The sequence below is a fragment of the Ovis canadensis genome, chromosome 3, assembly GCF_042477335.2.
Source record: "Ovis canadensis isolate MfBH-ARS-UI-01 breed Bighorn chromosome 3, ARS-UI_OviCan_v2, whole genome shotgun sequence".
NCBI lineage: Eukaryota > Metazoa > Chordata > Mammalia > Artiodactyla > Bovidae > Ovis > Ovis canadensis.
Genome location: NC_091247.1, coordinates 185,280,970 through 185,295,047, shown reverse-complemented (window position 1 = coordinate 185,295,047; position 14,078 = coordinate 185,280,970). Strand labels below are relative to the sequence as shown.

The 14,078-nt window shown below is 37.7% G+C and overlaps 1 protein-coding gene across 50 annotated transcripts in view; it reads left to right on the top strand.

The window, feature by feature from the left end:
- Positions 1-14,078, top strand: part of RBFOX2 (RNA binding fox-1 homolog 2) — a 293,204-nt gene that overhangs the window by 246,099 nt on the left and 33,027 nt on the right. For 27 of the 50 annotated variants that reach the window (XR_011255290.1, XR_011255292.1, XR_011255293.1 and 24 more), the window contains 2 exons: positions 6,240-6,386; positions 8,768-8,821. Coding sequence is in view for 44 of the 50 variants with exons in the window: in XM_069581113.1 (XP_069437214.1) it covers positions 6,240-6,386; positions 8,768-8,821 (201 nt within the window). In the remaining 6 variants the exon portion in view is untranslated. The remainder of the gene's footprint in view (positions 1-6,239; positions 6,387-8,767; positions 8,822-14,078) is intronic. The other 23 variants (XR_011255294.1, XR_011255291.1, XM_069581115.1 and 20 more) reach the window with 1 other exon arrangement.

Below are 14,078 nucleotides of genomic sequence, written 5' to 3'. Positions count from 1 at the left end.
AAGGTCTGAGGCTGAAAGAGAAGAAAGCAAGTGAAAGCCACAGTAGGATGCCACTACCTCCCACCCGAATAGTTAAAATGAGACAAAGTTACTAAGAACAGCTAGAAGTTGTATACACCATTGATGGAGTGTAGGTTAATGCAGCCACTTTGCAAAACTGACAATAACTTTGAAGGCTGAATTAAGATATATCCTTGACCCAACAAATCCAATCTTAGATGTCTTCATCCAACAGAAATGCCTGCTCCTATGCACTCAAAGACCTGTAACAAGAATATTTATAGGAACATTATCCATAATAGCTAAAAACTGGAAGCCACTCAGATAAAAATTCTGTATGTTTATAAAATTTACAACAGTATATGTATTACAATGTGGAAAAGAAGCCAGACACAAAAAAGTACATAGTGTCATTCCTTCTTTTTTTTTCTTTTGTAAGTTCAAAAACAACAGAACTAATTTGTGGAGTTAGAAGTCAGAATACTGGTGACCCTTTGGCAGGGGAGTGGGGACTAGAGTGGGGCCCATGGGTGCTTTTGGAGTTCTGTGGCTTGACCTAATCTGATGGTTCAATTCAGTAGCTCAGTCATGTCTGACTCTTTGCAACCCCATGGACTGCAGCACACCAGGCCTCCCTGTCCATCACCAGCTCCTGGAGTTTACCCAAACTTACGTCCATTGAGTCGGTGATGCCATCCAACCATCTCATCCTCTGTTATCCCCTTCTCCTCCTGCTCTCAATCTCTCCCAGCATCAGGGTCTTCTCAAATGAGTCAGCTCTTTGCATCAGGTGGCCAAAGTATTGGAGTTTCAGCTTCAGCATCAGTCCTTCCAATGAACACGCAGGACTAATCTCCTTTAGGATGGACTGGTTGAATCTCCTTGCAGTCCAAGGGACTCTCAAGAGTCTTCTCCAACACCACAATTCAAAAACATCAATTCCTCAGCACTGAACTTTCTTTGGGGCTTCTCTAGTAGCTCAGACGGTAAAGCGTCTGCCCACAATGCGGGAGACCTGGGTTCCATCCCTGGGTTGGGAAGATCCCCTGGAGAAGGAAATGGCAACCCACTCCACTATTCTTGCCTGGAAAATCCCATGGACTGAGGAGCCTGGTAGGCTATATAGTCCATGGGGTCGCAAAGAGTCGGACACGACTGAGCGACTTCACTTTCAACTTTCTTTACAGTCCAACTCTCACATCCAAACATGACCACTGGAAAAACCATAGGCTTGACTAGACAGACCTTTGTTGACAAAGAAATGTCTCTGCTTTTGAATATGCTGTCTACATTGGTCATAACTTTCCTTCCAAGAAGTGAGCGTCTTTTAATTTCATGGCTGCAATCACCATCTGCAGTGATTTTGGAGCGCAAAAAAATAAAGTCAGCTACTGTTACCACTGTTTCCCCATCTATTTGCCATGAAGTGATGGGACTAGATTCCATGATCTTCATTTCCTGTATGTTAAGCTTTAAGCCAACTTTTTCACTCTCCTCTTTCACTTTCATCAAGAGGCTCTTTAGTTCCTCTTTGCTTTCTGCTGTAAGGGTGATGTCATCTGCATACCTGAGGTTATTGATATTTCTCCCAGCAGTCTTGATTCCAGCTTGTGCTTCATCCAGCCCAGCGTTTCTCATGATGTACTCTGCATATAAATTAAATAAGCAGGGTGACAATATACAGCCTTGATGTACTCCTTTTCCTATTTGGAACCAGTCTGTTGTTCCATGTCCAGTTCTAACTGTTGCTTCCTGACCTGCATACAGGTTTCTCAAGAGGCAGGTCAGGTGGTCTGGTATTCCCATCTCTTTCAGAATTTTCCACAGTTTCTTGTGACCCACGCAGTCAAAGGCTTTAGCATAGCCAATAAAGCAAAAATGATGTTTTTCTGGAACTCTTTTGCTTTTTCGATGATCCAGCGGATGTTGGCCGTTTGATCTCTGGTTCCTCCGCCTTTTCTAAAATCTGCTTGAACATCTGGAATTTCATGATTCACATGTTGCCGAAGCCCGGCTTGGAGAATTTTAAGCATTACTTTGCTAGCGTGTAAGATGAGTGCAATTGTGCAGTAGTTTGAGCATTTTGGGGGATTGGAATGAAAACTGACCTTTTCTAGTCCTGTGGCCACTGCTGAGTTTTCCAAATGTGCTGGCATATTGAGTGCAGCACTTTCACAGAATCATATTTTATGAAATAGCTCAACTGGAATTCCATCACCTCCACTAGCTTTGTAGTGATGCTGTTGCAGGAGTGTATTTTCTTTGTGAAAACTCATGCAGCTGTAGGCTTATGGTTTATGTATTTGTAGCTAGATATGTTAAACTTCCATTTGTAAATGTATTTAAAATCAGATGGCTTAAGAATTTTGGAAATAATGGGTTTACTTTTTCTACTTGCCACGTTTTCTGAGAATTAAAGATTTCATACCTTTGAATAATGTTAGGTACTTACCACAAGGCTGGAAAATTAACCAATCTGGCTTCTTCATAAGTTGTATCTTCAGGACTGTTAAAAAAAAAAAAAAAAGAATTGTCAAGAACCACAAATAAGGACCTCAGGCAACATACTTGGAAGTAATGATTAGTTTTCATTTATCCTACCACCTTACATACTCTTTTACAGACTACATGGACTACATTAAATTATAGAACTGTGCTTTGAAGTTTTATCAGCTTTTTTTTTTTTTTTGCTTTTCTCAGAGTAATTCACCTGCAGTTCAGATCTGGTGGGCCTAGAAACTGGTTGAAGAAAGAGTTTTATGTGATCCAGCTGTGAGATGGGAGAGGCAAGTTGGCAGATGCCCAAATGAGCATCAGTTGTAATTGATGCTTGTGCTAGTTGCTTTGGCATCCGTGATGCTGTTTTAGTAACTGAGCGAGTTTCATCTTTGAGTGGAATGTGTTTTGTTTAGTCTGCACTGTGCCCAGATTGAGGACTAAAAACCTTGCACTTTCGCAGAACATGGCTTTGTATACAGCTCTTCCCTTTTCTGCTATTTTTGTAACATGTGAATCATGGCACAGTGAAGCCATCTGCAAAGCCTGAATAGGAGATAAAAGCTGCCATCCCTTAGATTGACACTTGAAAAGCTGGTGTTCATTTGGAGTACATTCCTGATTATCCTTTATAAAGTCTCAGACTTCATTTCAAGATGGTTGCAAACATCTCTGAGCCAGCAGTATCTCTGGTTAGTTTCTTTTAGCTGAACACTAGGTTAAAGTAGAGGAGGGGAATCCATTCCGTGTCACCCAGAATCTGCTGGAGTTTTCTCAGTGCTCTTTCAGTTGAGATAATAAGAACAGCAGGTTCCTCTCCTGTTTTAAAAAATATGTTGATTAAATTATCTTAGCAAGCTATCCAGTTTGGCATGCACTTCATAGGGAATAGTTAAAAACATAAGGTCCTTGAATTGTCAGATTAATACTTCAGAGTAAATATTATTTGAATGCTTGAAGTATATCACACCAGTTAAATATTTGTCAAAAGTATTTCTCAACATAGCGTTTTTTGAGGATTTATTGAAAAGGAATTAAATTAACACATGCTTATAAGCTGGAATCAAGATTTCTGGGAGAACTATCAATAACCTCAGATATGCCGATGATACCACCCTTATGACAGAAAGTGAAGAGGAACTAAAAAGCCTCTTAATGAAAGTGAAAGAGGAGAGTAAAAAAGTTGACTTAAAGCTCAACATTCAGAAAATGAAGATCATGGCATCTGGTCCCATCACTTCATGGCAAATAGATGGGGAAACAGTGAAAACAGTGTCAGACTTCATTTTTCTGGGCTCCAAAATCACTGCAGATGCCGATTGCAGCCATGAAATTAAAAGACGCTTACTCTTGGAAGAAAAGTTATGACCAACCTAGACAGCATATTAAAAAGCAGAGACGTTACTTTGCCAACAAAGGTCCATCTAGTCAAGGCTATGGTTTTTCCAATGGTCATGTATGGATGTGAGAATTGGACTGTGAAGAACACCAAAGAATTGATGCTTTTGAACTGTGGTGTTGGAGAAGACTCTTGAGAGTCCCTTGGACTGCAAGGAGATCCAAACAGTCCATCCTAAAGGTGATCAGGCCTGGGTGTTCATTGGAAGGACTGATGCTGAAGCTGAAACTCCAGTACTTTGGCCACCTCATGCGAAGAGTTGATACACTGGAAAAGACTCTGATGCTGGGAGGTATTGGGGGCAGGAGGAGAAGGGGACGACAAAGAATGAGATGGCTGGATGGCATCACCTACTCGATGGACATGAGTTTGGGTAAACTCCGGGAATTGGTGATGGACAGGGAGGCCTGGCGTGCTGCGATTCATGGGGTCACAAAGAGTTGTACAAGACTGAGCGACTGAACTGAACTGAAGACATTGCCAAGGAGATTCAAGATTAAAAATGCACACCCATAATGAGTTTAGGATTGACATGTGCACACTGTTGTATGTAAAATGGATTACCAACAAGGACCTACTGTATAGCACAGGGAACTCAACCCAATATTATGTTACAACCTAAATGGGAAAGAATTTGGAGAATAGATAAATGTATGTGTATAACTGAGTCACTTTGCTGTACAACTGAAACTAACACAACATTGTTAATCATTGATTAACCCATAAAAAATGAAACAAAAATGCATACCCACACTCCTCCTTATTCTTTCACTGCGGATATATACAAACCTAGCATATATTTGTGTGTAGTAGATTGATCAGGGTCCCTTCAAGCCTTTCCCGACAGACTATAAATTCAGCTTTGCTCTGAGCTACAGAAGGAATGTTCCCTCTACTAAAATAGCAGTGAGTGCATAAATTGGGAAGTACAGATTGGCTTCATATTAAGAAGCTTCTTCAGTTTTCAAGCAGAATGCCCTTGGTCACTAGGTATCTCTTCTTAATAAATGATATTAGAGTACGTTGGTAACCTAGTAGCCATAAACTCTGAAACTACTAGAGGGAATGAAATATAAAAATATTCCCTTATATCCTGAAATGATGAACCAGAAATGCTAGAATCTTCATAACAAACTCTTTATTTTCAAAGTGTTGTTCAGTCATTCAGTCATGTCTGACTCTTTTCGACCCCATGGATTGCAGCATGCCAGGCTTCCCTGTCCTTCACCATCTCCCAGAGTTTGCTCAAACTCATGTCCATTGAGTCAGTGATGCAGAGTCTAGGAATAATGTACTCCTCTTATATCTTGTTTTCCTAATGTATTTTCATGTGATATTTCAAGTCTTTTCATTTTTCTTCTATCTCCCATTTTACTAACATACTATAAATATGCAAGAACCTAAATTTTTTTGGTAGACTAACTAAAAAGCCTCTTGAAGAACGTGAAACAGGAGAGTGAAAAAGTTGGCTTAAAGCTCAGCATTCAGAAAACGAAGATCATGGCATCTGGTCCCATCACTTCATGGCAAATAGATGGGGAAACAGTGGAAACAGTGTCAGACTTTATTTTGGGGGGCTCCAAAATCACTGCAGATGGTGATTGCAGCCATGAAATTAAAAGATGCTTACTCCTTGGAAGAAAAGTTATGACCAACCTAGATAGCATATTCAAAAGCAGAGACATTACTTTGCCAGCAAAGGTCCGTCTAGTCAAGGCTATGGTTTTTCCAGTGGTCATGTTTGGATGTGAGAGTTGGACTGTGAAGAAAGCTGAGTGCCAAAGAATTGATTCTTTTGAACTGTGGTGTTAGAGAAGACTCTTGAGAGTCCCTTGGACTGCAAGGAGATCGAACCAATCCATTCTGAAGGAGATCAGCCCTGGGATTTCTTTGGAGGAAATGATGCTGAAGCTGAAACTCCAGTACTTTAGACACCTCATGCGATGAGTTGACTCATTGGAAAGGACTCTGATGCTGGGAGGGGTTGAGGGCAGGAAGAGAAGGGGACGACAGAGGATGAGATGGCTGGATGGCATCACTGACTCGATGGATATGAGTCTGCGTGAACTCCGGGAGTTGGTGATGGACAGGGAGGCCTGACGTGCTGCGATTCATGGGGTCGCAAAGAGTTGGACACTACTGAGCGACTGAACTGAACTGAACTGATAGCATTTTCAACATAGATAACATCTTAGTGGTTTTTTTTTCTCTTTGAAGGGACAGTTGTATTTTGGCTTAAAGACACACTGAAAACGATCGGGATGGGAAAGGACCTTATTTTATGTAATTCCTGTGAAATAATTGTATTTATTTTTTCCTTAATGTTGTTTATTTCTTTGCTTAGCAGACAGAAGGAGGCGCACAGACAGACGGCCAGCAGTCACAGACACAAAGTAGTGAAAATTCAGAAAGTAAATCTACCCCTAAACGACTGCATGTCTCTAATATTCCTTTCCGCTTCCGGGACCCTGACCTCCGGCAGATGTTTGGGGTAAGTCTCTGAAGTCCTTTTATTGGCTTTTCAATGAAAATATAATCTGCCAATGTATAATTTGTCGTTAGTATTGATAGTTTAGGGTAAAACTACAAATACACTGAGGATTGTAAGCTCAGTCAGTATTTTCATCACCCTTTAGAAACATTCCCATCACCCGGCCTGTTCTGGACATTAGCCTTGCAAGTTCTCACATACGTAAGGTGACCGTAGAACTGAGTTTGCCTGGGACTGAGGGATTTCCTGGGACGTGAGACTTCAGGTGCTAAAATCAGGACCAGATAGTAATTCCTGCCTTTCAAGGGCAGTGAATTAAATGAAATAATATCTGTGATCTCAAATCATGTATACAGGGTTAGCTTGTTACCTGACACGTTCTTCCAGCTTTACTTCCTCCCAAAATCACTCAAAAGTGAATGGCTGCTGAGAACCTTAATTTTTTTCTGGGCTAATATGTTGTTGCCTGTCTTAATTTGATCAAACTCTTAACTTGAACTAGGAATAAGAAATGATTGGGGTCTTTTTCCCTGAATATTTGTGCAGCAGTCGAGTTCTTTGTCAGAAAAGCAGGTACCCTTGTCTACGTCTTGGTTGTGGCCACCTCAAGGTGACAAGACCCTGGAGCAGAGTTCTGTCACTTACAGACAACTTCCTGGAAGTGTTTTCTATACCAAATACAAGGTCATGGTTGAGATTTAATGATATTCTTGAAGCACTGAAAGAGCTTTTAGACAGAAAATGGTAGCCAGCTGTTTTCCAGCTCTATAGAAAGAAGAGCAACAGAAAATATAAGGGGCAACATAAAGAATTTAGGTTACATTTAAGAAGAAACTTCCCAGGAATATGAGTTATTAGGTTCTCTACTGCATTATCAGAGATGGTATGGAACCGTAATCTCTGGAGGTCTGTGAAAATGGGTACATCCTCTTCTGTCAGAAGTGTGTTTTCTCTTGAGGCAGAAAAATATTGTCTACTGAAGATCTGCCTATACCAGTTGTCAGGGATTTCTTAAAATGTATAATTCCCTTCCCATCCCTCAATTCAGTTTATTCACTTATCGATTAAAACAGATAGTTTGGTCACCTTATATATATACCTCTCCTCAAAATAATTACTCTGTGTGTGTATGCCCCTCCTCAGCTATTTGGCTATGTAGCAATAGTTATTTAGGTTTTGTGCTTTTAGCTTTGTTTGATTTTCTTAATGTTGAAATACTTAACTAATTACAAGATACAGTTATTATTTCAGATGTTCTTGATGAGAGACTTCCCTGATAGTCTAGTGTTTGAGACTTGTGCTTCCACGGCAGAGGGCACAGGTTCGGTCCCTGGTTGGGGAACTGATATCCCACATGCCACATATAAAGTGGCAAATGAATAAAATCATTCATAATGTCCATGAATGTTTGGTATGCTTGGAAACAGAAATAATACAAATATATATTTATTGATTTGGAAAGTTACTCAGATTTATAAATATAAGTATACTAAGTTTAAGGAAAGTAATAAAAGCAATATGTATAGTATGTCAGATGTCTATAGTTTTATACAAACGCACACATGCCTAAGGAAAGGCTGGGAAGATGATACCAAAATGTTAAGATGGGGTTTCACTGGTAGCTCAGTGATAAAGAGTCCGCCTGCCAATGCAAGAGACCCAGGTTCGATCCCTGGTCCTGGAAGATCCCACATGCCACAGGACAACTAAGTGCCATGGTTGTTGAACCTTTGCTCTAGAGCCCAGGAGCTGCAACTGCTGAGCCCGCCCACTGCAACTAGAGAATGGCCCCCACTCTCTGCAACTGAAGAAAAGCCCAGGCAGCAGTGAAGACCCAGCACAGCCAAAATACAAACATTTTAAAACATGGTTTTAATGTTAAGATGATGGGATTAAAGATGATCTTGATTTTCTGTGCCCCCTTTTCCTTTTTTTTAATCTATATTTTCTGGGTGGTTTTTTTTTTTTTTTTGGTCGTCAGTGAACATGGTCACTTTTATTAATTTTTTAAAAAAGAAAGGGAAGAAAAACAGCCTTTGATAGTTTATCTTTCTACTTAGGATTTACTTCTTAAAACAAGCATTTCAAAACTTAGAGTTGCAGATAGGAAAACCTCCAGTTTGTCCATGTGAAGAAGCATATAATGGGGTGACACTGTGAATATCTTCTGAAAATAGCTTCCACTGTATTTAGGTGGATGATGCATGTGTGAGTGAATTTTAAAAGATGGAACTATCAGCTCAATGATGAGGAAATACCAACTGGTATTGGTCCAATAAATAAAGGAAAAAAGAAAAAAACTCCTCTTTTTTCAGAAGAAAGTAAAGTATATGGGAAAAAAAGCTGACCATAAGTAAATGCTTTTATTTTTGTCTCTGCAGCAGTTTGGCAAAATCCTAGATGTAGAAATAATCTTTAATGAACGTGGCTCTAAGGTAAGCTCCATTTCAGTATTGTGTGCTTGGTTTCTTTTAGTTTTATTTAAAATAGTAAGTAGTCAGAAAACTTAAGTTGTTGTTTTAAGCCTGCAAAAAGTATCCCAGCAATCTAGCTTGATTAGATTACCTCTGTACAGAAACCACCAAGGGTCCATACGTTTTCCTAAATCTTACATTGGAGAGTGATGGGATAAAAGTGAGAAGTTTGAGGGGAGAGTGTGGCTGTAAGGAAGAAAGTCTGCCAGAGACACCATTTCTTTCTCAGATTTAAATTTGGCCTAAGCTTCTTATTTTAAAGGACAAGAGAGGGACTTCCCAGACGGTTCAGTGGTTAAAACTCCACGCTCCTACTGCAGGGTGCCTGGGTTCCATCCCTGGTCAGAGAACTAAGATCCCACATGCTGTGGACACAGCCGGGAAAGTAAGAATAATAAAGGATGAGAGACATGACAGGGAGAAAGTTAAATCCTGTGAGAATTCTAGTCAGAATTCTATCGGAACAATTCAGCTTTGAAAAATAGAACTTCAAATTTACATACTTAGAAGAAACTTAGTATTTCAGTTATCCAGTTGACTTGCTCTCTCTGTTCAGGAAATTTTGACAAAGCTTAAACACAGGGAGAAGAGATTCAGGTATTCACTGTGGATTTCCTCCTTTAAGTTATACCCAGACGCAAGCTTCAAGACTAAGACTTGAGGCTGAGAGTCACGTTAGTTCAGTTACAAATGAGTTGGGAGCTTTTCACATGAGAATGGGCATAATAATTTACCTAGTAGTTTGCTATTTTAAATTCCCAATCTGTATGATTTAGAATTTTATTCCCTAAAATAAGCAGCAGCGCTTTTAGAAATGAGGGAATGGTAAAGTGGTGTTGTGAAAAAATATTTGATGAACTGAATTTCATAAAGTTCTATTTGAGAGTTTTCTTCCTTTTCAGCAGATGGAATATACACCACAGACACAGTCAGATGTGGGCCGGGCTTATAAATATTTACCTTGTTAGATTTCACTCTACTTGCACTTTTAGGTTAGACCAATTGTTTTAATTAATTTTCCTGTGGTCATCTCTGCTAAACTTTGAACATAGCCCTTCGCTATGATTTAATCTCTAAGAATGTAATTTGAGAAAAGCTGAAGTGAATAAATGAGCTAATATTTGCCTCTCTTCAGTTTCTTACTCCAAGTTAACCATACTCTGGGAACTGATAACATACCTACCGAGTTGTATATATTAATACTTTTCTGCCCCCATCTGTGCTAATACAAATGTATGATTATTATTCCCTTCCTTTAGAGAATGCATCAACACTATAAGTGTTTAATTCTGACTATAATAATTTATTTGTTAATTATTAAAGAGGTAATTACACTCTTAAGCTTTTAGTTTTCAGTTAAAACAAAAAAAAGATTAAAGATTAATATGCCTATACAGAACTTTCTCCAGCACTTAACTTGGTAAGTATTTTTGAAGAGAAATCTGTTCAAACCGTAACCAGTAAAACTCTTTATACTTGTAATTGCTCACAGTGGATTTCTATGCTTTTGTTATATAGATTGCTGTATTTTTTGTGAACTTTTTAGATAAAAGGTGGAAAAATGACGATGGTTTAGAGATGAGAAGCACGTGAATGTGAAATAAATAGGTGAAGATTATTGACCACATTGTTTATCTAAACCAGTAGTTTAAATGTTTTTGGTTTTAAGTGTATGCACTTAAAATACTCTTTGCTAGACTCTAACAGCCAGAAGCCCAATAAAATTCTATCAGGCATTGAGGACTTGCTCCTTACCAAGAAAATAATTTGAATTCTTGTGAAGCAAAGGAAATTGATCTTTCTAAGGCTTCTTTCACTGACTTCAAGGATTTGCCTACTACCAGAAATTTTTTAATTTATCCAATTCAATTGCTTCTCCCCTGTAGTTTTCATTTAAAATGACACAAGCCTTCCTTTCTCTTTGGGGAATCTAAAAGTATATGCTCCTTCTCTCAGCTTATGCTGTGTCCTCACTGCCCCTTTTGCTTTGGGCTACTGCAGGGGAGATAGACTACGTACTGATTGGAAAATGTGTTACAGAACAAAATTCAGAATTGCCTTGCACCTGCCTTCCAGAACTGATACAAAACCTGTCTTCATCCTTTGCCCTTCTTAACTGTTACCCAGAGTTCTTTTATGGAATAGGCTTATTAATAGAGATTTATTTTGGAGTCAAAACCTAGATGCCTCTTCCGGGATCCACCTAAGATAAAGTGATGAGTACTTTGGTTTTTGTAAATTAAGTTTAGTTTCTCATTTCTTTTGTGTCTGGACTTGACTATAAAATTACCACATGTCTTGGAAGGAACCAGAGAAAAGGAAACTTACATTTTTAGCTAAGAATTGTTCAGTCTTTTAACAGAGTGCTTTTCTATACAGAAGTTAGCTTTATTGAACTTTTTCTGAAGCAATAATGGAAAAACTGACAAGTTTTTAGACATAAGTAATACTTACATGTAAAACAATATTTAACCAAGTGGGCTGCAAGACAAAAAGCATCTCTTTATTGCCATGTCTTATTTTTTATGAGAATATTGGACCCGGGTTTGTGAATATACCCCTTTAAAAACAAAATGAACGCTTTTGCTGCCATGCCCGTTTCTTCCCTGCCTACCAATAGCCTACCTTTTTAGCTTGCCTGGGCAGTAGGATTTCTGTGTTCCAGAAAGTAGTTGCTTCTTTGTTGTTAACTACTTTCCTTTTTTCTCCTTTGACCTGCATATTCTGAATTTGGCTATTATGAAAGGAATTTATTTCATTAACATGCATATACATACATATTTATTTAAATTATTTCATGTGATTTTTTAAATCTTCCTTTTACCCCTTATTCCTTTGTACAGACAAAGTCACCTGTATTTAGTTTTCTATGATTAACTGAAATAAAGAATAGACTATCCTTTTGAAAATGTTCAATTAAGATATATGATGAAAAATGGTACCCCTACCAAAAAAATTAACTAATGTATTCAGAATCTAGAAAATGATTATACAGATATGAATAGCTTTATTGATCCTCCAGATTTCACCAGTCATGACAAAGTATTAGTACAAACAATAAGAAGATAATGGATGGCAAGAGCAGCCATATGTCCTAGTTTATACCTAGTTGTTCTAGTTTATACCTGTTGTTTTAGTATAATTGTTAATGTCCTATTTCTCCCTCAAAGTGTCTTAGTTTGAACAGTAAATTTTATTTTCACTCTCCTCATAGATCCTTTAAGTAACAATTTTTAAAAAGCACCCTTAAAAAAATCATTATAAAAGGAAAACATGATGTTTAATGAGAAGGGGGACATACATAGTTCATTAATGAGATTATTCACAATATTCTCATGTATGTCCTTCCAGTCATTTTTCTTAATGTAGAATCTTTTTTTTCGTCTTTTTATTGGAAGAAAAATAATTTATTCTTGTATTGGAGTACAGCCAGTTAACAGTGTTGTGATGATTTCAGGTGAACAGTGAAGGGACTCAGCCATACATATACATGTATCGATTCTCCCCCAAACTCATCTCCCATTCAGGCTGCCACATCACATTGAGCAGAGTTTCCTTTGCTATACAGTAGGTTCTAGGTGGTTAGCCATTTAAAATATAGAAATCTCACATAGAATCTTAAACAGAACTCTTAAAGGTCACCTAATTCAACAACCAATACTCTTGACCTTGTACTGTCTGCTAGACACTTTCAATGACTGACTAGTTTTTCAAAAGTTTCTTCCATTGTTAAAATTCAGACCTTCCACAATCCTGTTCACCATCACCCAGCCCTGTAGCAATTCATTTGTGATAATTATCAAGCTTATTTTAAAAGAAATACACAGATTCTAACATTTAGATTTTCCATAGAGTTTTGTCAACACACTTTGAAGTACAGTTGTCACTTTTGAAGGGACATGTCTTACAAATACTGACTGTGTAGGAGCTCTGCACTTCCTCAGACAGTGTCAATTATTAAGTCCACTAAAGGATTGCAAAATAGAGCACAGCAACAATTATTGAGATTTCTAGTGGATTTTTAGTTAATGTGTTCTCATTACTTCTCTCAGGTGGCTTTCTGGAATGATGGGAATCTGGGTTTGGGTTAAGCTATAGTTTAGACTGGAGTTTGGGAAGATAAAATGTTTATTCCCATTCCTCAGACATAAGAAGTGTGCTGTAATTTCTCTCCTATTTCCCTGGCTCTTGATTTTATGCAAAGGGAAATTATTTATTTCTAAATATGGTCGAAAGACTGTCTTTGAAATTGCACTAAGTAGGCGTTTGTGATTTTTGGTAAAATTTGATGGGTAATGCTGAAATGAAATGTTTTCATTATATTTAAAACTGAATTAACAGTGCATGTAATTCCAAAAGTCTTAGTTTATTTTCTTTTGTTACCATTTTATGGGTTTTAGTTTTATTTTTCTTTTATTTATTTTTTAATTTCTGTGTTCTGGCCATACCCAGGAGAACCATCTGCTTTTGATTTCTCCCTTAAAAGTTACATGGTAAATTTTCTTTCTCATTCTTCTGAGATGGAAAAATTCAAAGATTATACAAATTTTAAGATATTTTTACAATGCTCATCCTATTGCTTGTTATTTATTGCAGTCTGAGGCCAGACTAAAAAGGTAACAGTTATTCGGCTCCTGTGTGCCCTTGATGACAAATGGATATCAAGGCAGACAGTAACATTTTTGTCACACTCTGTCGAAGTTTTAACCACACCATACACCTGATAAATACAGCATCTCTTAATTTCCAAAAGACAGCTAAGATAGCTGGTAAATCATGAATTAACACTGATAAGTTTAAATTATTAACATAGAAGAACTTTGGAAGCCGAGAACCTTGTTAAGAGTATTGTCCAGTGCAGTGGCCAAACAGACCATTTGACATGTGGCAAGTCTAAATTGAGGATGTGCTTTAAGTATAAAATAAATGCCAATTTCAAAGACTTACATCAAAAAAAGAATCTTAAACATCTCACTAATAGTGGTTTTATAATGATGCCATGTTACAATTATGTCATATATACTGGCTTAAATAAAATACATTATTGAAATTCATTTCACATATTTTTACTTTACTGTAGCTAGAGGAAAATTTGAAATTATATATGTGGCTTATGTTACATTTCTATCAGATAGTTCTGGTACAAGCAAATGTGTCAACATAATTTTTTTAATTAAAAATAAAACTTTACTTTTTGTTTATCTGTTCTTTATCTTCT